The following is a 26756-nucleotide window of genomic DNA, read 5'->3' on the forward strand; positions in this document are numbered from 1 at the left end:
TTCTCCATCATCAGTTGGCCTTAACTTTAAAACTGTTAGCCTACTTATATGGGTTTTCTTTAAAGGGTGGTGATAGGAACCAGACGTCCACCTCTAACAGTGCTCTCATAGAACATTCCCACGTGAAATGGTTATGAATATAATGTCTGAGTAGTTCTGAGATAAAAGTTTTGGCCTTAAACACTTTTAAAAGCCCTTTCACGGCAGACGGATGCATGCAGGGCATGAAGAAAACATAGACACCACCCACCCCCCCCCCAAAAAAAAACATATTGTTTCAGATTTTTCATCATCAGCATTCCACATAAACTCAGAAGACTCGTGTAGGTTCTCTGGTGGTTCTGGATAGTAAATAAAGTGTCTATATTTGTGTTGTAGTCATGGCGACCCCTGGCTCCCATCACCACCACTGTAAAGACATCTGAACCATTTCACACCAAACCGCTCTGAATCTCTCTGATTACACTTGAATGAAGAAATTCAGAAGACAAAAGTAAACATTTCCCCCCTTTATCCATGACAGAGAAGCAGAAAAGTCTCAGAAATAGTTCTGTTTTGCACAAAAAGCACCAAAAAGTGATTTATTTGTAGAGTTGGGGGTGATAAATTGGTAATTGAAGCTGCTGAGGGGGGATTGTCTCACGGTAATGAGTATAGCCCCCCTGCCTTTTCACTTCCATGAGAAAAAGAAGGAGACTCAGAGGGAGGGACCGGGAGGGAGGGGTGAGGGAGGGAGGAGGAGGGAACTAAGAGAATGGAAAGAAGTTGTGTTGAGGAATTTGTTTGAGTCCTGTTTGAAAGGGGGAGAGAGAGGAGAGGGCAGAGGGGGCCTTGTCGCTGAGGTTGAGGGGGTTCTCAGCTCCAGAAAGAACTTTTTATGTACAACTTTGGCTGGAAAACTTTAGCCTCGCGCTTCAGAAAGGACACATCTGGAAGGCTGGGAGGCTGTTTTCACACTTCTTGGATGTTCTTCTCGTGGACCTTTGGAAGATAGTGGGTTCCCCTCAGCTGTAAAAGAAGAACCAGCGAGTTGTGTTTGGCTTTTTTTCCCTTCTCGACACCTAAAAAACAAGAACTCGGCGCCCGAGAAGAGAGGCTCGCGCGTCTGCCCCAAAACTTCATCCCAAACTTTTCCTTCTGCAGCTGTTTGTTGTCGTGGAAGCGATGCGGTGACGCTGAGTCATCGGAGAAACACAGTGCGACTCGAGCGAACGAGAAAGTCTTGAAGTTCTCACAGCAAGTCGAGAAGGATGAAGATCTCCGACCTCCCGCTGCTCGTTCTCCTCCTGGCCCCCGCGCTCGCGCTCACGGCCGGTCAGAGTTTGTCAGGTAAGACTTCTGTTTGTTGACGTCCATCAGCTGTGAGGACTCCGGTCCAGGGATCCGATATATGACCTTACAGTGGTACACAAACCATGAACTTGACTTAAGCAGAGACCCCCAAGGTAAAATATCACTCCAGTAAAAGTAGAAGTTCCTCCCTTTAGACCTCCACTTGAGTAAAAGTACTGAAGTATTTACCTTCAAATGTACTTAAGTATAAAGTAAAAGTACTAAAAGAGTAATTCTGGCTCTGATGTCCTGTTATCATTTTTATAACCAGACTGGCTTCATGAACTCATTTCAGGTGAAAGTCCTCCAGCATCTCTCTTGGTAAACCAGTCTTTTAATAGAAGGTCATTAATTAGTGACGCTGACGTCTATTAAAATGATCAGAAGCACAAAACACTGAAGGTAAACAGTTTCCATCAGGGAGAACCGAGTGGCTCTGAAATCACTTTTTACACACAAGCAAAGTTTCAGTTTCAGATTTATTTACAACTTAGTTCCAAGTTTAAGTTGAATAAAAACTGGCTTTAAACTCAGGATCACAGATGAGCTCCTTTACTATGTTGATCTGTAGGCGTCTGTTCATAAACATAAACCAGCCCAAACTCATTTACTATAAAATGAAATGGTGTTTGTAGAAATTCAGAAAAAAGCCGCGTCAGTCTCGACTGCATATGTGGACATATTTCTATATTGAGCTCTATTTACACAAAGTTAGGTTAGTTCATCATTTATGTTGAACAGACTCTCCCAAAGTTTTACGCTGCTGCGCTGACGTTGAACCGCGTGCTGCACTGGGTCGGTATGACCAACAGGTCAAAACCAGCTCTAAACAAAGTGACCGCTGGGCCCTGATTGGTGCTCTGGCTTTGCGCTTCTTTTGTTTTGACATGTTACGTTTTTATACGCACAGAAACCAAAAGAAATGACAGATTTCTCAAAATGTAGGAGGAAAAAGTCGGATATTAGTCAGTACAGATACACAAAAAAACTACTTAAGTACAGAAAACAATTACATTTACTTAGTTACTGTCCACCACTGCTTATACACCCACTAACCACTTTATTAGGTAAAGTGTTAGTAAAAGGTTGGACCCCCTTTTGCCTTCAGAACTGCCTTAATTCTTCATGTCAGACTTTCAACAAGATGTTGGAAACGTTCCTCAGAGATTCTGGTTGGTTATTTGAGTTCCTGCTGTCTTTCTATCATCTGGAACCAGTCTGCCCATTCTCCTCTGACCTCTCACATCAACAAGGCATTTTCGTCCACACAACTGACCGCTCACTGGATGTTTCCTCTTTTTCGGACCGTTCTCTGTGAACCCTAGAGATGGTTGAGCGTGAAAATCCCAGCAGATCATTAGTTTCTGAAATACTCAGACCAGCCCGTCTGGCACCAACAACCACGCCACGTTCAAAGTCCCTTAAATCCCCTTTCTTCCCCGTTCTGATGCTCGGTCTGCGCTTCAGCAGGTTGTCTTGACCACCTCTACATGCCTAATTGCAGTGAGCTGCGGCCGTGTGATTGGCTGATTAGCTATTTTTGTTAACAAGCGACTGAACAGGTGTACCTAATAAAGTGGCCGGTGAGTGTATATGCACAGTATCATAGTCAGACATATATATTCAAATATACACACACTTAAAAAAAAGGTTCTTCAAGGGTTCTTTAGTAAAGAAAATAGTGCTATATAGAACCATAAATATTCATAGGACCCTTTGCATGGTTAAAGTGTTCCTTGCATTTTGAAAAAGGTTCTGTAATGCATCAAAACTGTTCTTGTGTTGTTACAAGCTTGGTGTTGCAACCTTTTTCCAAAAAGGTTCTATATAGAACCATCTACAGCACATTCTCCATCAGTCTGAAGAACCATTACATGATGCAAAGAACCCTTTAATCATGAAAAGTATTCTTTGACTGTTCATGGTTCTATATAGAACCATTTTCTTACTAAAGAACTCTTGAAGAACCATCTTCACCATCTTATTTAAGAGGGTACAGTACTGTGCAAAAGGCAATCAAGTACTATATTTAAAACCATCTGTCCTGGCAAGATGAAAAGACACCATGCACTCTTAAAAAGGTGCTTCTTCAAGGGTTCTTTAGTAAAGAAAATGGTTCTATATAGAACCATAAACACTTAAAGAACCCTTTGCATGGTGAATGGGTTCCTCAGATTGATGAAGAATATGTTGTAGAGGGTTCAAGCTTGACATCGTAAACAACAGAAGAACCCCTTTTGGTGTTATATAGAACACTTTTCAAAAAGGTTCTGTATAGAACCATCTACAGCATGTTCTCAATCAATCTGAAGAATCCTTTTATGACGCAAAGAACCCTCTAATCATGCAAAGGGTTCTTTGAGTGTTCATGGTTTTATATAGAACCATTTCCTTACTAAAGAACCCTTGAAGATGTGTCCAAAAGTTTGTCCTGCTGTAACAGCCTCTACTCTTCTAGGAAGGCTTTATACTAAATGCTGGAACATTGCTGTTAGGATTTGATTGAGCATTAGTGAGGTCAGGTACTGATGTTAGATGGTCAGTTCTGCATCTTCAACTCATCCCAAAGGTGGAGCTCCATCACTCCAGAGAATACAGCTCCACTACTCCATAGCCTAGTGCTGGGGGCTTCATACCCCTCTAGCCCATGCATAGCATTGGGCATGGTGACCTTAGGCTTCTCCAGAGCGTCCCACTCTATTGGTCAGCATTTTCTATGGAAATTACACAATGTAAGCAATGTGTGACCTTAGAACAGGACGTAAAGACAATATGTTCATAACTCTAGTTTATTCCAGTTCCTGCTGATGTGTTCTAGTGTATTCTTTCTAAATGAGTGCTCAGAAATACTGTAAAGCTACATTCACATCACAAGCCTCGTTGCTGAAATCCGATTTTTTGCTCAAATCCGATCTCTCTGACTCAGTGTTTCACACTTATTTAGGTAAGTGATTCAAATCTGTCATTAATGTGATGAACCGGCATCCTGAAATGACCCTCATGAGCTCCCCCTCCTCAGTAACGTCACGTGACTGAATCACTGCATCATCAGCACAAACTAACGAGCAGAACGAGCTTCGCTGAGAAGATCATTAACTCTGATCAGCTCTCAGCTTCATTATTAGAGCCAGACGGAGGAGGAAAAGGTGAGATGAGCTGCTTTTCCACCGTTTACAGGCTTTAACGTCTGTTCGGAGCTGTTGCCATGGTAACGCTGAGTGATGGCGCACGGTCAGTGGAATAAAAGCACACGAATTCCAATCTGAGGTCACATGGCCACGAATCCGTATCTGGATCTGTAACCACGTATCTGATCTAGGACCACATATGAAAGTGACTCAGGTCCACTTTGTGTTCACACAGCCCCGAAAACACCAGATCTGAGTCACATTAGGGCAAAAAATCGGATTTGTGCCACTTCAATCTGGCAATGTGAACGTTGACTAAGTGGGTTGGTTCAGTTGCAGAGATGCTTTTTATTGGAAAGTTGATTAATGCAGGGCCCATGATGTACATGTACCATTTTACCTGAAATCACTTCCACTCTACCCGCATAAGAGCAGATCTGAGATACTGAAGAGAAGAATTTCGCTGTTGTTAGTCAGAGGAGGATGGGTTCTCTTGGTATCTTGCAGTGATTTTTCCTTCGTTGTCACCCTCACTAACAGCCCTTCAAGGTCTGTTTTCTTCCTAAAGCTGCTATGAAACAGGGTCTGTTGTGTAAAATGCTATAGAAATAATAATGTCTCATTTGTGTGGGTCCTGTTTGATGTCGTGGTTGATCGACTGCATTTAAGGGGGACATTTTTTGCTGTTCTCGAGCTGAAAGAGAGAGACTGCTTCGCACTGTAAGGCCTGACATTGTAGTGAAATAATCCAGTCATTTTCTACTTGTTTCTCCCAAGTTGTGTTTTTCACTAAATCCAGGCAGGTTGTTTATTCTGTCCGGTTAAAATTCAAGTGTACTTAGTTTTGTCTGAGAAACAAATCCAAAAAGACAGGTTTTAATAGAGTATGGGGTGGGGTTTAATAGAGTCTCCTTCGCTGTCCTGGTCAGCACAGACACATGCAGACAGGTTGAGCAGCAAATCAGCAGTGAAAACATCAGCCACGTGTAACTCCTGCAGGGTTCTACGAGGAACATTACATACAAGATTTATGATCTGTGCTCATGTGGAGCATCAGGACGGCCAAGAACTTCTCCACTGCGCCTGATAACATCTCAAAACATGACAAACAATCGACCATCAAAATCGATAAACAAACTGTCGAGCAAAACGACAGAAGCAGAAGTAAAGTGTTCATGAATTTATGATATTATGACATTGATTTACCATTCATTGATTTTTGATGATCAGTCCTTCAAGAGCACTGAATTTCACAGCACTGGAGTTTACATTCTTTAATAATGAAGTCAATTAAATTAATTAATGTTTTATGTTTTGTGAACAGGTTTACATTTTTTTCTGTTTTCTGTTTCTGAAGAATTTTCATTTCGGTTCATAACTGTGCTGTAGTTGTAGATTATAGAATGATAACTGCTTATGCTTGGTCTTAGAAGCTTGTATTCAGCACAGTGGCCCCTTTTCATTACAAAAGGGTGCAGATCTAAGTGTCCCAAATGACGTATGACCTGATTCAGAAAACTGGTGAACAACGATGAATCAGCTTCAGTGCGTGAAAACAAGTGCACACGCACGAGTCCCTTATTTCAATATCTCATATATTTGCACTGATTTGCCCCAGCTTGCCTTCAAATACATACAATTTACACATAGCTTGGCCTAATGCATGCAGATATATGGATTGTGAACCTATGGTTGTCCTTATAGGTGGAGTGTAGGAGGTGCACAAGCATAGAGGTTACATATCTTTATGGTGTTGAAATTACAGCTGTTGTTTCATATAATATGTAATTGTGTAGTGCGATCATTTCCATAAAACACTGACTGCTTGAGCTATAATATTCCACTGTGTTATGTTTTGTATACCAGGGAGGCCCTTTACTGTATCAGCATTGTAAAGCAAAAGTCTATAAATGGAAAATATAAACTATAAATCTAATGGTTTACTGTCCTGTAGAACACCTTCAGGTCCCATTAAATACATTTAAAATCAGCCATTGGTCACCTGTTAAACCATTAGGATCCTTTATGTTGTGATATCAACTCGTTGAAAAGCCACAACACATTACAAAACCATCAGGAACCAACAGAAACACTTCAGCAGGGTTTTTAGTGTGCACAAAAAATAGAATATCCAATTTTGCAGAGCAGTAGCTCTTGAAGTGATTAGAATTATCATTACTTTCTATTTTTACTGTTTTATTGTTACTGTTTTTCTTATTTGAACACAAATCAGGTCATTTACTTTATTTATGTATTTACACACATTCCTACTAGACGTGAGTTTGGTCGTACAGATGTGCCAAAGATGAAACTGATCAATAACAGAAGTGTGGGTGAAATTGTTTTATGCGATTTGACGAAATTTATAAGGCCCACTATGTGTTTATAGTCCAGTTCCAGGGGTTGCAGTGTAGAGCATGTGCTGATGTTGTGACTCGCCCTTCCTCTTCATAACTTTAGCAGGAGTCAGAGGGATAATCGGATACACTGGTGCTGCTGTGAGCCTGACGCATCTTAACAGACGCCGTAAGGCGACGGGAATGCAGGCGAGACCTCTTTGATGCTGTGTTTGGGTGAACGAGTGTAGGACGTGGGCAGGGCTCTGCCATGCAGGGGCGTAAGAAGAGGGGGATGAGGGGAGAGAAAGTGCCGGACTGTGAGTCAGGGTCTGGTCAGGGGGATGATGGATTGAGTTGGGAGCACAGGGCCCTCGTAGAGTCCGATCCAGAAGAATGGCATGAAAAGGCGAGGCTAGGGAGGAGATGTGAGGAATGAAAGGAGAGGGAAAGAAAGAAGGAAAATGTGTGAAAGGAAAAGGGGGCAAAGATAAAGGCAGCGAGGGAGGGAAGGAGGGCGGAGCTGGCCTGTCGTTTTTCTCTGTGTGTGTTATGTTGTCCTTGGCAGCCGAGATGTTTCAGTCTTGCAGATGGGAGGATGATGAGGGTGCTGAGATAAAGTAACAGCAAATGAAGAAGAGCAACGAGGAGTGATTACAGAGGTGTGACACTTGTACATGCTCATATACGCATTTCCACAGTCACGTCCAAACTGGGGATGTGCTTGGATAAGTGAATGTCAGTCAACTGTTCCAGGTGCCAAAAACAGTAATCCAGTAAGTACTAATTTGGTTAAACCGTAATGAGTCCAGTAGTCCTTCCAGTCCTTGTACTGTTTAGTAAGAAACAGACAGTCACAGTAAACATCATTTAAAAGGCCTGGAAGTATCTCTGGAACATGACACAACCATTTATGCTGATTCAAATAGTGAAAACCAGAAACTATTAATCAGAAACAGCCCAAAAACAGCTAATATAAAGTCTTTATTCATATTAGCGTGAGCAGATGATTCAACATATTGTTCCCTAAGTTTGCAATAATGGTATACTGCGTAGTTTTCCAGTTTAAGCAATATTTTAAACAATATATTTAATAATCCATAACCCATGCTATAATGCTGAAATAGCAGCCTTTAAAGTCTATTTTGCACCATTTACTAATGATATCAGTGTAATTTTGTGCCATTTACTGGGTGCTTTAGATGGAAAAGTAAGAAAGAAAAGTTTAAAATAAATGACAATTATGCAGCAAGTTCACCTTCTGTAAATACAACATTTAGGTATGTGTGTATATATATATATATATATATATATGTGTGTGCATGTGTGTGTGTGTGTGATTGTGTGTGTTTGTTGTGTGTGTGTGTGTGTGTGTGTGTGTGTGTGTATGCCTTGTCTAGTATGTTTGGAGAGCTTTGGGTTGAAGAAAAGTACATTTTAAATTGAGCTTTTATTATTATTAGTAGTAGTAGTAGTAGTAGTATTAGTAGTAGTAATACTAGTAGTACTTTTACTGTCTTCACAATTAAGGCTCCATTTGGTTAATTTTAGTATGAAAACAGAACAAAGCAAACTCCATCAGGATTATAAGACATTCCTTTAGCATTGAGTATCAGCTCTAAGGCAGCCTGAGCTCATCAACTTTATTAGTGCTGACTAAAACTAATTGAGAAAGTATCATAAAACAGCCTGTAAGGTGCATCAGTTTAGCTTGTATTTGCATATGTTACTTCCTTACTATGAAGCACAGGTTCCTTATATTGAGTTGAAGTGTTATTATCAAGGATGTGATTAGCGTACTGTAGTGCGGTTGGATCTCTAGCTAGGCTAAATGTGATACCTGGCATTAGCTAGAACTAGAAACAACAGAACACTGTTACAGTATAACACTGCGCTGCTTAGCTCTAACGCTAACTCTGGCGCATTAGCTCATCTGAAGGTCATTAGCTCATCCTCTGTTAAGCTTTGTCACAAAACCTACAAGTTATTTAGTGACTAAAACTTTTCCATTTTGGTATTTATACAGATATTATTTTTATTATTATTATTATTATTATTATTATTATTATGTAATATTATTACATGTTAATTTTTTTAGACTGGCACTAGCGTTGCTAGCACACCACACTGTTTGCATCTCTTTTTTAAACCAAATATCAGTTCCTTAACTTTCACAGTGACTTAAATATCACAATTAGTCAGAATGCCTAAAAGAGACACTACGTCTTCAACTTCCGTATTACCCAGAATTCCAAAATGGCCCATTTTGAAGTGAGACTGTTTATAGTCAGAGCTGGCCTGGCCCATTCCTCGGAGATCAGAAAGACATAAAAGGAGAGGTGCCAGAAGACGTGAGGGAAGCTAAAAGCCGTTCAGCACGCAGAGGCCAAACCATAGCAGAGGCTGCCCAGCTATGACAGCAGGGTTAGTGGGCCTCAGTTTAAGTATCGTCTTGGGGGTTGTTTATCCTCTTATATCCTCTCACTGCTTCCCTGTGTTTTTCTCCTTAGTGCGGCTTGGACAAACTGCGCTTTGTGTTATATTGATCTTTCTGTGACTTATGATAAAGTCACTTTGCACAGCCTTTCTTGAGGAATTCAAATGCTGCTGCACTAAAAATGGTAATACACTGAATTTACACTGAAAGTACAGTACAAAAAGTTCTGAATTGCTGTTTTTAAAAACCAAATGTAGCTGCAGTTTTTTAAAATGACTGTAATCTGCACAACCACATGGGTGAATGCTGCTGAAGTGTTAGATGTGTAAACGAATGATAAAAAGAGCTGTGGAGCTCTAATAAAATTAACATCCAAATCTATCATGTTTAGCAAACCTTGTGACAGAAATATGGGCAAAAATGTCATTTTCATGACTTCATGGTCACAGAATTCTCAAAATATTGAGTAAAGCAGTGAAAAACACCTTAAATTCTCATTGTGTAATTTATGGTTGTATATCAACGAGAAAAAATAACTTTTCCATCAGTTTACATACCTTTGGCAAAATAGCTGAATGTAAATATTTGAACTCTTCTGCTCAAATTAAGTTCCGTTGTTTTTTTTTCTAAATAAGTTAACAGGGCCTTTAAAGGGAATATACTTTGGGGGAAAAATAACCATAAAATATTACATGTGCTGTAACTTTTGCACAAGCCATCTAATATGTTAAATTCAGCCAATAAACAGGAAGAAAATCAGCAAAACATTTATACAAAACCTGATAAGGGTGGCCAACCATTTGCATTCAACTGTATTTTACACACTGTAAAAATTATTTAATGTTTTAACTTAAAGTAAGTAACCTGGTTACATACAGGATGTTAGTAACCTGGTTGCCTTTAAATTATGAGTTCATTGAACTTCTAATAGTAAGTTAAATGAACAATATTTTTTATTTTATATTCTGTGCCTTTTTATTTAAAGTTGTGCACTAGATATATTAAATCTAGATATAATATATACTTGAATTTGATAGATAGATAGATAGATAGATAGATAGATAGATAGATAGATAGATAGATAGATAGATAGATAGATAGATAGATAGAATATGAATCAGGCAAATTCAATACATTCCAACATTCCAATGCTTATGACAGGCTGACGTCAGTATTGTTTAAGTATGCCGCAGTTAATGTCCCAATAGGGCCGTCTAGGGGGCCGAATGATCTATGTCGGGGTCAGAGTTCAGAGCTGTGATGTCAAAGATCAGATTGGCTGACAGGCTTGAGAAAATCCAAAGGCTTCTGCTGGAACTCAAGTTGTGAAGAACCTTGATGGTGGGTTGATGGGAAAGCAGGCTAACTTTGGGCTCAATGCATTTCGCAGAGGTACATATCTTTGGATTCAGCACAAGATTAGCTTAAGCTGCTAACCACTGAATCCACCACTGCGGAATACCAGCGTGCTGCCAATACGACTGAACAAGCTTCTGCTATCTACCAGGCCTTAGAGCGGGACTTGTTATCAAGCCAATGCCACAAGAAGAATGTGAAATATTTCGGTTCTAAAGCCAAACAGAAGACAAGGGGAGGAGTCCAGTGGAAAGTGATTCATTATGGCTGTGTTTGTAGCCTTGCTAACTCTTGACAGAGCGCAGATTGCAGACCTGTGGCCTGTGTAGCATCAAGGGAGGCTTCATGATCTTCCTGAGCTCAGCTGTCGATGGTTGCCGATCTTGTGTGCTGAGCTGAGGTGGTTACTGTGGTTACTGTGTTGCGCTAAGCTCAATGCTCTGATTAACATGCCTCAGTGATAATAAGATAATACTGTTTGTTCTTTCTGTCTCAGCACTGATAGCACTTATCAACCTGGATGTTTACATATTAGATAGTATAGACCAATATGGCCAGCCTGAGGGTTTTATCGGCATCGGATAAAATATTTTTTTTGTGGGATTTGAACTCGCAAGCATTGAACATCTTAGTTAAAATAATGAGTAAAATGTATTCACACCTCATCTTTCGCATAGCAGTAACATGTATTAACAGAAAACAGAACCTTTAGCCACTCAAATTCAGTGTCGATATCAGCCACAGAATTTCCAGCACTCAGACATTAATACAGTATATGCATTAAAACATATGCTTGTATCAGTGGCCAATATCTTGCTCGCTAATAAATGAGAAAATGTAGTTATTATTTTATGTCAGATATTGATATTGCTGCTGATAATAACTTACCAGCTCATTTATACAATTCAATACAGTCATGTACATGTTCACAATAATTGTCCTGTCTGGTTTATTTATGTCATAACTGACCCTAATCAATGATCCTGTGAAATATCGAGGGGTTATAATGTCTTATACTCACCGTGCTTCGTATTTGTTATGTGAGCTTGTTTTAAAATGCAAAAATTAAATTGTTAGTTATTGGCATCAGTACAGAAGCCCTAAAAGCCCTTGGATCTGCATGTTTCATTACTCCGTTTTTCTGTAATATGGAGATATTTTCAGTTTTGTTTTGAGTTCTTAAGTTATTTATATCATTATCATGACACTTCTCAATAAAACAATGTCTTTACAAACGTTTTAAAAGACAACCTCCCCCTGTAAGCGAATACACGGACGAATGTGTGCATTGTGCATGTAAATCCTCCTGTGATTTGAGGGGCATTGTTGATTTTAATTTTGAAGCGTCTTGATTAATAAGCTGTTGCACATGCACTTTTAAAGGGGATGAATGTTGTCTATGTATGTGGGATGTATGTGATGCGGCACATCAAAGACAGATTTCCATCATTCCTTGTACGTTTCGGATCTGAAACCATGACAATAAAATAAACAACTCGAGTTCCTCTGTGAAGTTGACAGATTCTGACTGCCTCTTCAGGGTTGCGCTTCATCCAGAGTCCAGGGAATGTGACCTCGTCGCTGGGGAAGCCGGTTGACGTCCAGTGCATCCTGCAGGGCGATGGAGGCGACGAGGGCCCACCTGACATCCTGTGGCTCAGAGAGGATCAGTTGTTGGAGTTCGCCGACACCAACCAGATGCAGGTGCCCTACAATGAGGACACCTGGCTGGTCATCAGCACGCTCCGGTACGCCACCTGTCTGCCTGGCCGTCTGTCTGTTTGTCTTCTTCTACAGCGTATGATCCCGTTTATGGGTCTAGTCGCCTCAATTTTGCACGCATGTTCTCATATTGGCTCACGCGGCCGAGCATGGTTTTAAAATGGCTTTTGACTCTTTCTCTAATGTGGCTGACTGCTTAATCTAACTGTAATCCTAATTCTGAGCTATGAATCTCCCGAATTGGGCTAATCCCCTTCTTTGTGTGCAGGATTGAAGGGGTCCAGCTGTCGGACATGGGCGCCTACCGCTGTGCAGTGGTCATAGAGGAAGAGGAGCTGGTGTCTGTTGAAGGGCACATCCAATTAGAGGGTAATTCTTCTTCGTTTCTTTGTAGTTTCTTGTTGGCATCGAGTTTAAGCCACAGATGGCAATGGAATGCAAAGGCCATTCATCCTCCGGTCATTCTAACAGACCAAGCTGACTCATATCATCTCATAGGCTCCACAATAAAGCCTGAAAAGTCCAAATATAATGGAATGGCCCAATTACATGATTAATTATGTAGTTAATCATCATGCTCAGTGCATACTTCTTAATATTTGGGATATTTATGAAAGCAGGTCAGCTGTGTACATTCTCTACATGGTTTATGGTATCTAGCAGGTTGACTTCAGTGTCACAGCCAACACTTAAAGTGGAATTCCACTGTTTTTTCCAAATTTATGCATAATTCACTGAGATTTAGAGTCATTCTGAGGGGTTTGGTGTGAAATGGTTCAGATGTCTTTACAGTGGTGGTGATAGGAACCAGGGGTCGCCATGACTACAAGACAGATATAGCCATTTCACTTACTATCCAAAACTACCAATGAACCGACGTGTCTTCTGAGTTTTATATGCAATGCTAATGATGGAAAATAGAAAATCTGATATAATAAGTTTTCTTTGGGGACTATTTTGCCTCACAACACCCTACATGAATCCCTCCACCATGGATGTTTAAGACCAATATTTGTATCCCAAAACTATCGCAAATCAGTCTTGGACATCAGACACTGAATTCATAACCATTTCATGTAGGAACTTTCTGTGAGGGAAGTTTTAGAGGTGGACGTCTGGTTCCTATCACCACCACTGTGAACAGTTCTGACTCGGTAAGTTTCTGTAGAACAGAGCGTTTCACACCAAACCACTCTGAACAACTCTGTTTACATCGTAACCTTTTAATTATGTAGCAGTTTCTAAAATTTGGTGGAATTCCCTTTTAATACTGTGGGTGATCTGTAAAAATTTGCGGTATTGAGAACCTAAATCGATCTGGCAAATAGGAAACACTTTGCTTGAGCCCTTCATTGACATAACCATGCCATAAACATGTCATAGCAGATTTGTGTTGTCGTGACAGTTTTTTTCGGTGTCATAAGAGTAACAGTTGTCATGACAGACGCCAAAATGTTATAATGTCATGACAGCGTGTATCACCCCAGCTAGCCATCGTAGCATATAACATTATAACATGTCATAGCAAGTAACAGTAATGGTAACATGACACTGTTATTTTTAATCTGCACTGAAAATGATTAGTAATAATATACAAGTAATAACAATACAAATATGTCTTACCTTAAAAAAACGTATTTTTGCCAGACTGGATCTCACTGGTTCAACTTTTGCTAATGTAGGTAGCTGGCTAGTAGCTTTCGATCAAAACATATGATTCAGTTTGGTTTATCTTGTTTCGCAGCTGTGAGCCGATAAGAAATAAACTAAGGGCAGCTAATCACAGCTAAACGTGAAGTAATCTTAATCATGACCTAGGAACCTAATTATAACATCATTATTGCACAAAGACCTGTTTTTTGTGCTGTTTATCCATTTGAAACTGTCATGAAGTATTTCAGGGGGCTGAGACTGAACCCCCTCGCCCCACCAGCTGTGCATCAGGTTGACTTCATTGATCTCTTTCACTCTCTCTTTCAGGTCTCCCTCATTTCTCAGTGGAGCCTCGCCCCATGTCTGTACTGGCGAATAAAGGCCTGAGCCTGCAGTGTGTTGCCCATGGCCCCCCTGAGCCCGTAAGGGTCATCTGGCTTCAGGACGGAGCCCCTCTCAACGTGCTGAGCGACCCTGTGGCCCTGTCTCCATCGACCCTCAACATCACAGGTACTTAACAATCATCATTACACGTAATAACTAGGTCTGACAAAACTAACATGCTAATTATTTAAAGGTCTAATCCTGTTGAGCCCCTAAAGCCTTAGGTTCACTTTATGACTGTTTAAAGTCTGAACAGATTCTAATGGTCCAGGTGTCTCACATTATCTGACTGGTTTTTGCTGATTTATATGAGTGACTGAAATATTGGGAATCACACACTATTCAGGTTATAAGCTGTTGCTAAACTGAACGCCTTTACTAAGAGACCTAAATAAACAAACGTGTAGCGGCTGCTGCTGATTTCTCTGCTGTTTGCGCTGAAGCAGTTAGGAAGCAGCAGGTAAACATGTTTAAGTGATGGACACTGATTTAAAATGTGATCAATGTGGCATTTTTAGAGTTTTAAAGTTACATAAACTCGATTGTGCCTTAAACTCAGCTCATTAAAAAGCTTTGCTCCACACGTGTGACACTTTTCACCATTTTTCATTGTTCACTTGCTGTATTTTCTTCTCAGTTTTCATTGGCTGTTGCAGGAATCCGTTCAGACTGAGTCATTGACCAGTTTACACTAGATTGCGCTCAAACTCCTGGAGGCTGAGTAGGAAAATGAATGTGAATTTATCATATGCACATATGGGACTAGTCTATTCCGATTGAGGCCATTCTGAAAATGCAGTTTCTATCAGAGTAAACGAGGTGGGTAAACCTCTAAATAATCTGTTAAACAGAAGAATAATATCCATGTAAATGCATGTATCCGAATACATTCCCTGTCAGAATGTGTAAGTACGTTCTGAGCATGTGCGTCACGTCATAGTGAAAGTTTATACCGTTCAAGGTGGTAGAGCAGAAACTGGTCTGCAGAGGAGACGAAGTTCATGCTCTGATCTTTACAAGACGGCGGTGGGACGGACGTCCAGCTTATGCGTCTCAGAGCACGACGTCTTCCTCTCGGCCTTCTTTAATAAGGACATGTGAAGGACGTTTTCCTGAGTCTGACGTCATTTTAAAGCAGTTAAAAACACAATCACTGCTCACTGCTGCTCATCTCACTCTGACTGGACTAACATGATGTTCACTGTCAGGGTAACGTCTACTCTAAGTGGTTCTTCACGCATCATTTTGCATCGGATTACTTGTAGTGAGCATGTAAACAGAGATTATTCCATCAGATTGTTGAATAGAGTAGCATAAACACCTCAGTCTGAATCTGATATATTTGGATTATATTTAAGACTTGCAAAAATCTTTGCATGTAAACACAGACGCTGGATGTATTTTAAAGCTTTAACAGCATTTATGTATCACATTAAACCACTTTATTCAAAGGAAAATTGAGAAGAATTTGGTTTTCAATGAAATGGGCCCTTTAGAAATTTAAAAAATATATTTTTATTACATTTTTTATAATTGTTCCCACTGGTTTAAGCACTCAGAGACGAAAACAACAACAGGCTATTTTCTGTAAAAGGAACTTTCGAATGCATGTGGCTATTTTCGATTCTGCTGAAATGGAGCGTGTTAATGGAGAGTTGACCAATCTGGTCACTTTGTGAATGAAATAAAACCACACTGACTCATCCTGCGTGCATTCTCCTCTTCTGAACTTGCGCAACTCTTAGACATCTTCATGAAGAGGAGCGTGTTTGAAGAAGTGTGAACGCCCACAGTCAGACATGTTTTTGTTGAGTTTCCAAGTAAAAATAAGTAGCACATCCTCTACACACTGAAATATGACAGACTTCTGAGAATTTTAGTGCACAATTTCTATTTATTTGCTGAGTTTAATATATAGGAATATACACTGCTCAAAAAAATAAAGGGAACACTTAAACAACACAATAAAACTCCAAGTAAATCAAACTTCCGTGAAATCAAACTGTCCACTTAGGAAGCAACACTGACAATCAGTTTCACAGCTGTTGTGCAAATGGAACAGACAACAGGTGGAGATTATTGGCAATTAGCAAGACACACTCAGTAAAGGAGTGGTTCTGCAGGTGGGACCACAGACCACTTCTCAGTACCTTTCTGCTTTCTGGCTGATGTTTTGGTCACTTTTGAATGTTGGTGGTCTTTCACACTCGTGGTAGCAGGAGACGGACTCTACAACCCACACAAGTGGCTCAGGTAGTGCAGCTCATCCAGGATGGCGCATCAATGTGAGCTGTGGCAAGAAGGTTTGCTGTGTCTGTCAGCGTAGTGTCCAGAGGCTGGAGGCGCTACCAGGAGACAGGCCAGTACACCAGGAGACGTGGAGGAGGCCGTAGGAGGGCAACAACCCAGCAGCAGGACCGCTACCTCCACCTTTGTGCAAGGAGGAACAGGAGGAGCTGCCAGAGCCCTGCAGAATGACCTCCAGCAGGCCACAAATGTGCATGTGTCTGCAAACGGTTAGAAACCGATTCCATGAGGATGGTATGAGGGCCGTGCAGGACGCTTGGCATTTGCCAGAGAACACCAGGATTGGCAAATTCACCACTGGCGCCCTGTGATCTTCACAGATGAAAGCAGGTTCACACTGAGCACGTGACAGACGTGACAGAGTCTGGAGATGCCGTGGAGAGCGATCTGCTGCCTGCAACATCCTTCAGCATGACCGGTTTGGCAGTGGGTCAGTAATGGTGTGGGGTGGCATTTCTTTGGAGGGCCACACAGCCCTCCATGTGCCCGCCAGAGGTAGCCTGACTGCCATTAGGTACCGAGATGAGATCCTCAGACCCCTTGTGAGACCATATGCTGGTGCGGTTGGCCCTGGGTTCCTCCTAATGCAGGATTGCAGGAAGCATTGGCACTCACTGTATACAGGGACTGAAACCACACAACAATGTGGATCTTACCCAAACAAAGACAAGCAGTAAGACAATTGACCTGTCCAGGCTCTGCCCACAGTTGTCTTCTTTCATAGCAACTGTTGCCAGGTTGGTCAGGCATCAGAATGCAGGTAAAAATGCCATTCAATCTAATGTTTCCCGTTTAAAATGCTACACTCCACCAATATAGTGGTTCTATATGGAATCATGAACACTTAAAGAACCACTTCCATGCTTAAATGGTTCTTTTCATGGTGAAATGGTTCTTCAGAATGATGGATAATGTGTCGTATATAGCACCAAATAAAAGTTCTTCTATTTTAATCAAATAACAATAGCCAGTTCCTTTATTGGTGCTAAGTACAACACATTGCCCAAGAATCTGAAGAACCATTTTACCATGCAAAGAACCATTTAAGCATGACAGTTGTGCTTTGAGTGTTCATGGTTCTGCACGGAACCATTGTCTTCACTGAAAAACCCTTGTAGAACCATCTTTTTTTGTGTATGTACCGAGATGGAGTGTGTTGTGAAGCTAATTAGCAGCAATGGATCTGCTTCAGTGCTTGAAAATGTCAACTAATTCCTGAGAGCAACTTTAGCTATGCTACCTATATAGAACCATGGTTCTATATAGAACAATGAACACTCAAAGAACCTTTTGCATAATGAAAGGGTTTGTCAGGTTGATGAAAAAAATACATGAATGTGTTATAGATGGTTCTACATAGCACCCAAAAGGGTTCTTCTATTGTTAGAATCTTGACACCGTAACAGTAGAAGAACCCTTTTGGGTGCTTTATAGAAACCATATTCACAAAAGGTTTCATGCAGAGTCATATACAGCACATTCTGCATCAATCCGAAGAACCCTTTGATCATGCAAAGGGATCTTTAAATGTTCATGGTTCTCTATTCATTTTCCTTACTAAAGAACCCTTAAAGCAACATCTTTGTAAAAAGTGGATACAACACATTCTCCATCAATCTGAAGAACTGTTTGACCAGGCAAAGAGCCAGTCCAGTGTGAAATGGTTCTATATGAAACTCTTGGTTCTAAATACAATGTTTTCCTTTACTAAAGAACCCTTAAAGAACCAACTTTTCTTACGAGTGAACACAAAGGTGCTAAAAGTCAAAGTGCTGCCGTTTTAAATGTAGAGGAAACAGAAACTCGACTGAAGTTTTGTCTTAAACAGTCTTGCTTCCGTGCGCAGAACCCGTAGATGGTGTGATGGAGGCGGTTCTGCACGTTGGGGGTTTGAAGGCCTTTTTAAGTTTGATATGTGGGACATTTTGGTGTCTGTTAAAGCAACTTGAAGGTCTGAAGGGCTGTTTAAGATCAAAGAGCGTAGCAGGTGGCTGTCATTCAGCAAATACTCCACACACACACACACACACACAGGTTTGTTTTTATACCATGTCAGGACGTGGGGCCATACTCATATTCTTTATTATCATATATCTAAGAATGTATATGTAATAATAATGTGTCCCATTTATATTAGATATAAGTATCTATATGTAATAATAACACACCCGGTGTGTATGATAAGGCAGTGTTTCTACTTGGAACCATGAGTGCTGTCTAGAACACTGCTTTGCATGGTGCAATCATTCTTCAGATTGAACATGTTGTATATGGTTCTATATAGCACCAAAAAAGATTCTGTGATTGTTACACCTTCAAGCTTGAGTACAATAGAATCATTTTTACAAAGGTTCTATATAGAACAATGCACTCTTAAAAAATGGGTCTTCAGTGGTTCCTTGGTAAAGATGACTGTATATAGAGCCATGAGCACTCAAAGATAGTTCTTTGCATCATGAAAGGGTTCTTCAGACTGATGGAAAATGTGCATGAATGTGTTGTAGATGGTTCTATGGTGTCATACGGTTATGATACCATAACAGTAGAAGAACATTTTGGATGCTATAAAGAACCATACACAGCACATCCTCCATCAGTCTGGAGAACCTGGTCACGATGCAAAGGGTTCTTTGTGTGTTCCTGGTTCTATGTAAAAATATTGTACTAAAGAACTCTTGAATCACCATTTTTAAAAGTGTAAACAACACGTTCTCCATAAATCTAAAGGAACATTTAACCATGCAAAGAACCATCTAAGTATAAAAGGTTTCTGTGTAGAACTTGAGGTGCTAAATTGAACCATTCCATTCACTAAAGAACCTTTGAAGAACCATATTTTTAAAGAGCGTAGTAATAGTATATTACTATATATATATATATATATATATATATATATATATATATATATATATATATATATTACATAATTTGAAAATGTATGTTGGCCTTTATATTGTGTGTACATTTCATGAAGGATGGACCAAAATAAATGGCCAAAAATAACTTACATTGTAAATAATGACTTACATTGAAAGTAATGTATGTTTTTTCCTTCTCCCGTAAAGTTACTATTTTGGAGATACAAGATTTTGTTCCATGTTTAATTAGAAGTTTCCTGAATATAACATTAATTTAAGTCATCAAACAGAAACTTTACAAAGTCAAGACCATTTTTCTGGTTTTCCTACAAAATCAGGACATTTGTTTCCTGAAAAAGCACAAATACAAGTTTTCACACACACACCGCACCTTCTTTCTTGTGTCTGGCTGTGGGCCAGGTGGGACCCGTCCAATAAGAAGCTGCCCTTTGGTGGCTGGTGAAAGAGCAATGGTGGGGAGGGCGAGTGAGATGGGAGGAAGGCTCGGAGAGGAAGAAAGAGAAAAGAGAAAGGCCTTTGAACACTTGCCATGCCGGACTGACAGATATGGCCTCTGTTGTAGTTCCAGCTGTACGGACCTGCAGCTTGGAGGAGTGAGTCACAAAGGCAGAGAGAAAGAGAGAGAGATAGAGAGATAGAGAGATAGAGAGATAGAGAGAGAGAGAGAGAGAGAGAGAGAGAGAGAGGCCAGCGGCTCTGAATCATCATGGACGGTTGACCATCAGTGGGCACACTCACAGGCTTGGAATGAGCCAACTCATACCAGCCGCCCCACAAAAACCTGTCCAATGACTCCTCATACAGGCCACAGGCTCCGACCTTAGTCTATGATAAAGCCTCAGTCTGCTCAATAACAATCCCAAGACCATCTAAAAGCAGGTGCTCAGACACAAGCTCCAAGGGGAATTCCACCAATTTTTTCACATTTTGTGCATAATCCAGTGTGTGAGGTGTAAACAGAGAGATTCAGCGCGGTTTGGTGTGAAATGGTTCAGATGTCTTTACAGTGGTGGTGATAGGAACCAGGGGTCGCCATGACTACAACACAAATATAACCATTTTGCTTACTTTTATGTATTTATAGTATATATGTTTATTTTTAATATTTATTTTATAGTGTGTGTGTGTGTGTGTGTATGTATGTGTATATATATATATATATATATATATATATATATATAATGTATATGTTTATTTATTTATTTGTAGTAATTAATTATAAAAAGTCAGTTAAAATAAGTTTTCTTTGGGGACTTTTCTGCATCACAACGCCTTGCATGTACTTCTCTGAAATTTTAAAAATACAGTTTCCTCCAAAAACGGTCATAAAACAGTGTCTCAGTCATCAGGAAGTGAATTCATAACCATTTCATGTAGGAACTTCCTGTGAGGGAGCTTTTAGAGGCGGACGTCTGGTTCCTATCACCAAATGTGTAAATGTCATGATGAAGGTACTGAAAGAAGCGACCCAAAATGACTTGGAAAAATGTCTGGTTCCATTGACTTACATTAAAAGTAAAGTATGTTTTTACCTTCTCCTGTAAACTTACTGTTTTGTTCCGATAAATAAGATACATGAGTAAGTAGTAGTAGTACAGTAGTAGTAGTAGTAGCTGTAGTAGTAGCAGTAGTTGTAGTAGTTGTTGTAGTAGTAGTAGTAGTAGTTGTAGTAGTTGTTGTTGTAGTAGTAATAGTAGTAGTAACAGTAGTAGTAGTTGTAGTAGTTGTTGTAGTAGCAGTAGTAGTAGCAGTAGTAGTAGTAGTAGTAACAGTAGTAGTAGTAGTAGCAGTAGTAGTAGCAGTAGTTGTAGTAGTAGTAACAGTAGTAGTAGCAGTAGTAGTAGTAGTAGTTGTAGTAGTAGTAACAGTAGTAGTAGTTGTAGCTGTAGTAGTAGCAGTAGTAGTTGTAGTTGTTGTTGTAGTAGTAACAGTAGTAGTAGTTGTAGTAGTTGTTGTAGTAGCAGTAGTAGTAGCAGTAGTAGTAGTAGTTGTAGCAGTAGTAGTAGTTGTAGCTGTAGTAGTAGCAGCAGTAGTAGTAGTTGTAGTAGTTGTTGTTGTAGTAGTAATAGTAGTAGTAACAGTAGTTGTAGTCGTTGTTGTAGTAGCAGTAGTAGTAGCAGTAGTAGTAGTAGTAGTAACAGTAGTAGTAGCAGTAGTAGTAGCAGTAGTAGTTGTAGTAGTTGTTGTAGTAGTTGTTGTACTAGCAGTAGTAGTAGCAGTAGTAGTAGCAGTAGTAATGGTAGTAGTAGTAGTAACAGTAGTAGTAGTAGTAGTTGTAGTAGTTGTTGTAGTAGTTGTTGTACTAGCAGTAGTAGTAGCAGTAGTAGTAGTAGTAACAGTAGTAATAGTAGTAGTAACAGTAGTAGTAGTAGTAGTTGTTGTAGTAGTTGTTGTACTAGCAGTAGTAGTAGCAGTAGTAGTAGCAGTAGTAGTAGCAGTAGTAATGGTAGTAGTAGTAGTAACAGTAGTAGTAGTTGTAGTAGTTGTAGTAGTAGCAGTTGTAGTAGTAGTAGTAACAGTAGTAGTAGTTATAGTAGTAGTAGTATTACGACAGGCTTATTTTATCTGTAAATAATTGCAACTTCTAATCAAAGTAGCTCCACTGACTTTACCGTTTCTGTTACAGTACAGTTGTTTCAAAAGTTTTGGCGCCCAGTCCGTGTTGAAGTGTAAATAAGAGAACATTTTCTGTGCTCACAGAGATACACTACTACATATTTTACTGTACAGTTAATGTTTATTTACTGAAATTAGCATATTGTGAGGAGAAATCCAACAAAAAGTGCGGCCTGCACAAAAGTTATGACTCATTTTTATGTGAAACTTGGTGTGTAAGGTTTTCCAGAGTTTTCCCGTGAAGGTGCACTCTCAGACATTGACGCTGTTTATGACCGTAAACAGCTCTGAGAGACAAACGCATTCACAGTGTTCCTGTTTATGACACTGAAATATGAAGAAGGAATTTTGTTTTTAGGGAAGGAAACAAAAGCAATTGTGGTGTGAAAGTGCACAAGATGTACTTTTGAGAGCACAAGTCACTGACCAATCTATGTCCATCAGATCTCGTGACCCTGACCCTGACCCTACGTTTGCGTTTGGCCCATACACAATAAGGCCACAGTGCTGCTTCAGACCGGCAGCTCCTCACATTGTGTGAAGAATGCAGCGTGAATGTGTGTGAGACTCTGTTCTGTGAGTCAGAGTGTGTGTGTGTGTGTGTGTGTGTGTGTGTGTGTGTGTGTGTGTGTGTGTGTGTGTGTGTGTGTGTGTGTGAATATGTTGGCCCCCCACAAAAAAAAGCAGAAGTAACTGTTGCTACTCAGCTCATTCTTTAACCTTAACATTCTTCACAGTTGAGGGAGAACTCTGCTTCCGTTCCCCTCAAACACTGAATCAGCCCACAGCACCCTCTCAAAACTCACACCACCCCCCTCCACACCACATATCAACACCATAACACATCCACTGTATAGGGATCGGACCTCACGGTTACATTCAGTTTCTTCTTCTTCTTCTTCTTCTTCTTCTTTCGGCTGCTCCCTTTAAGGGTCGCCACAGCGGATCATCTGCCTCCATCTTGCCCTATCCACTGCCTCCTCTACTTTCACACCAACCATCTCCATGTCCACCTTCACTACATCCATAAACCTTCTCTGAGGTCTACCTCTTCTCCTTCTACCCGGCAGCTCCATCTCCAACATTCTTTGCCCAATATATCCACTATTCCTCCTCAACACATGTCCAAACCATCTCAACCTGGCCTCTCTGGCTTTATCTCCAAACTGCTCCACCTTCACTGTCCCTCTGATCTGCTCATTTCTAATCTTGTCCATCCTCGTCACTCCCAACGAAAATCTCAGCATCCATTACATCCAGTTTCAATGTAAATATTTAATTGTGTGGGTTGGGTTTAGGTTTTGGGTTGAGGTTAAGGTTAGGATTAGGATTAGAGTCAAATTTAGAGTTAAAGAAAATTGTGAAGTCAGTAGATATTTAGTTGGATATAACTTGAAAGCAAATTAAATATCTACAAAGCGTCTAAATTATACTACCCAATAAATTGTTACCCAAAAATGAAAATGTGCTTAGGATGTTTTGTAAGTCAAATCAGAATCTTTCAAGAGAGAATTGTGATTTAGGAGTTGTTTCTTTTTCCCCTTCCTAATCTGCTCCCACACCAGAAGCATTTGCTGAGTGTGTTTCCCACTTTTTTGATGACACTCCTGAAGTTCTCTCTTCCCTTCTTCTTTTCCAGGACTGAACAAAACCAGCTCGTTCTCCTGCGAGGCTCATAACCGCAAAGGTGTGGCATCGTCCGGCTCTGGAGTCGTAACCGGTGAGTGTGTGTTGTGAGGTGGCAGTGATTACACTGAGCTCAGCATCTGACTTTCTTTCACATCCTCTTCTCTCTTGTGTGGTTTCTTTAAATTTCCTTCAGTTCAAACCAATAGTCTATGTGTTACGTAACCTTCAGACACTCAACTTTTATCAGAAACACCCACCATGTAGGTGCACCTTGTAGATTTACAGTTACAGACTGTAGCTCATCTGTTACTGCACAATTGATCAGCCCCCTTTACCATTCTTCCTGGAATGGGACCACTATAGGACCATGAATGATCATGACTGGACCAATACAGAACACTGTATATCCGAAAATCTGTAGATAGCCAACATTTCTTTTGTAATGAAGACCATTATTAGTGAGTTTGTCCCTCTTTGCTGCAGTGCCAGCCTCTACATTTCAGGAAGGCTTTACACTAGATGTTGGAACATTGCTGTGTGGATTTGATTGAGTAATAGTGAGGTCAGGTACTGATGTTGGATGGGCAGTTCCAGATAACACAGTTCCAATGCTCCACAGCCCTGTGCTCCACAGGCCTGGGGACCTTAGATACATATGCAGCTGCTCCAGAGTGTCCAGTTCAATTGATCAGTGCTTTTCTATACAAGCTATCAGCAGTAGGTGACCTTAAAGTAGATGACTTCACTCATGAGAAGGTCCATCTGGAAACTTTTGGACATGTAGAGCACTTTTGGTAGTAATTCTGTTGAAATCATCTAGAAATCATGTGCACAATTGATCAAGAAGAACTATGCAGCAATTTTTCTTTGTCTCTCCTTCTCTGCAGTGCTCCCTGCTCAGCCGCAGGACGTTACGGTTATTGAGGTCACAAACTCCAGCATCCGTCTGTCCTGGACTCCAGGCTTTGCAGGAGTTTACCCCATCACTCTCTGCACAGTTCAGGTAGGAGCCCTGCTTGCTTTTACTAGGCTAAATATGGGCTAGATAGAAGTTAACAAAGCACCAGTTATGAATTTTGGTCAATTTTATGAGCCTTTATAAATGTTTTTTTTAACTGAAACTCCCAATTTATGAGTTATATGAACAAATGAAACACACTACCACATTTCCGCAGCTTTCCATTCGCCAAAATCGCAATATCTGGGGATCTCAAGCCTTTTTTTTTTCCTTGTTGCACCATGTTGTTCCTGGAGGAACGTAATTTCACTCCACTGTGTACTTGTACATAAATGGAATGACAATAAAAGCCTCTCAACTTGACTTGATCTGTAAGCAAAACTGGCATTTTAAGTTCTTTAGTAAAGAGACAATCAACTATTTAAACAACGTGAATCAAGTGCTACATCAAAAGTAAGACTGGCTATTTAACACAATGAGTCATGTATAATTAAGGTACAACATTTTGGTTCAGGTGTAGCAGTAGCATTTTACTAGTTAGGGCATCTTCTTTGTCCATATCAGATGTAATTTTTAAATAATTATCAGATTTATTTCAGTTTTGATTCTCTATATCAGAATTCAACTGCGTCAAAATTTGTCTACACCAAGTCGACTGTCTCTAAATAGCCTAAAATATTCCGAAAATCGACTCTAATGACTTTTAGATGCTTCTGGTTGGCCATTTGTCATAATTAGTAGTGAGTAGTGCACCTGTGGCTTTAATTAGGGACCTACATTTAGAGTCAGAGCCTTTTTGCCCTCGATAGTATGGAAAAAACTTAAGCAACTCAGCCAAGAGTTGAGATGAAGCCAGTTCCTTCTTCGGAGCAATTTCCAGACAACTGAAGTTACCCCAAGCATCTACGTAAATAATTGTATTCAAATATAAAAATCTTGGGACCACACAGACACTGCATCATTCAGGCAAAAGACTCAAATTAGCTCCCAGGGCTGAACGGACCGAACCCCAAACTAAGAACAGAGACAGGTGAAGTGGTTGGAGGCATCAGGTACCAAAGTATCTACATGCACCATTAAGAGAGTCCTACACAGCCATGGCCTGAAAGGCTGAAGCCATAACTCCAAGACTGGCATTGAAAAAAGCCAAACTACAGTTTGCAGATGACCAGTGTTCTGTGGTCAGATAAAACAAAGACTGGAATATTTGATAAGGAGTTCTTTTAATCCAAAGAACGCCACCGCAATTGTGAAGCATAGTGGTGGCAGCATCATGTTGTCAGGGTGTTTTGCTGTAAAAGCTGGTGCAAAAATAGAAAGATCTAGAAATCCTGAAGCAACACCTCAAGACATGAACCAGAAAGTTAAAACTTGGTCTCAGCTGGGTCTTTCAGTGAGGACAATGATTCCTTCTGGCTTAAAGATAACAAAGTACAAGTATCAGACTGACCATCAAAAAGCTTTCCATAGGAGTTCCACAGGGAGCCTGTGGACTGAGAACTTCTGCAGCTCAGTCAGGTTTTCAGCTGTTAGGAGGAGCGAGTAAAAATTCCAGCAAAGTGTTGCCACAAAGACGCTGCCACTAAATACTACTAAAGGGCATGTCAACCTCTGATCCACTGAAAATCTGGTGTAGCAAATGCCCTAATTGACTTAACACGGGAAGTATATGGTCTTGTGAAACGTGTGGAGTTTAAGCGTCTTTAACGTTTGGCCTCAGCTGTGCGTGTGTGGGTGTGCAAATCACAAACAGTCCAGTGGCTCCACACTAAAAGTTCTTGTGTGACCAGTTTGTAACAAAGCAAAAGTGGTGATGTTTTAGGGGATCAGGTATCTGAGAGTGGTCTCGCTCCGTCTGGGGCCCTGCTGCAGCAGCGAGAGTGAGGGTCTGTACTCTTTCGTAGTCGAGCTCCACCCCAGAGCGTCTGGTTCTAATAAAAGCGCCCCTCTCGTGCCCCACGGCTCCCCCACTGCTGAGCCACACTAAAGGAGGAAATGGAGAGAGAAGGGGTCTCAGCG

General features: G+C 40.5%; 1 protein-coding gene across 2 annotated transcripts in view; it reads left to right on the forward strand.

Annotated features, from left to right (window-relative positions):
• The first annotated feature begins 806 nt into the window (after positions 1–806).
• The window catches only part of LOC108424003 (tyrosine-protein kinase receptor UFO), a 74018-nt gene continuing 48068 nt past the window's right edge, over positions 807–26756 (forward strand). For both annotated transcript variants that reach the window (XM_037531086.1, XM_037531087.1), the window contains exons 1-6: positions 807–1329; positions 12130–12337; positions 12580–12680; positions 14292–14474; positions 23790–23870; positions 24667–24782. In XM_037531086.1, coding sequence (XP_037386983.1) covers positions 1251–1329; positions 12130–12337; positions 12580–12680; positions 14292–14474; positions 23790–23870; positions 24667–24782 — 768 coding nt within the window. In that variant the 5' untranslated portion in view covers positions 807–1250. The remainder of the gene's footprint in view (positions 1330–12129; positions 12338–12579; positions 12681–14291; positions 14475–23789; positions 23871–24666; positions 24783–26756) is intronic.

This window comes from Pygocentrus nattereri, chromosome 19 (assembly GCF_015220715.1).
Source record: "Pygocentrus nattereri isolate fPygNat1 chromosome 19, fPygNat1.pri, whole genome shotgun sequence".
Lineage (NCBI taxonomy): Eukaryota > Metazoa > Chordata > Actinopteri > Characiformes > Serrasalmidae > Pygocentrus > Pygocentrus nattereri.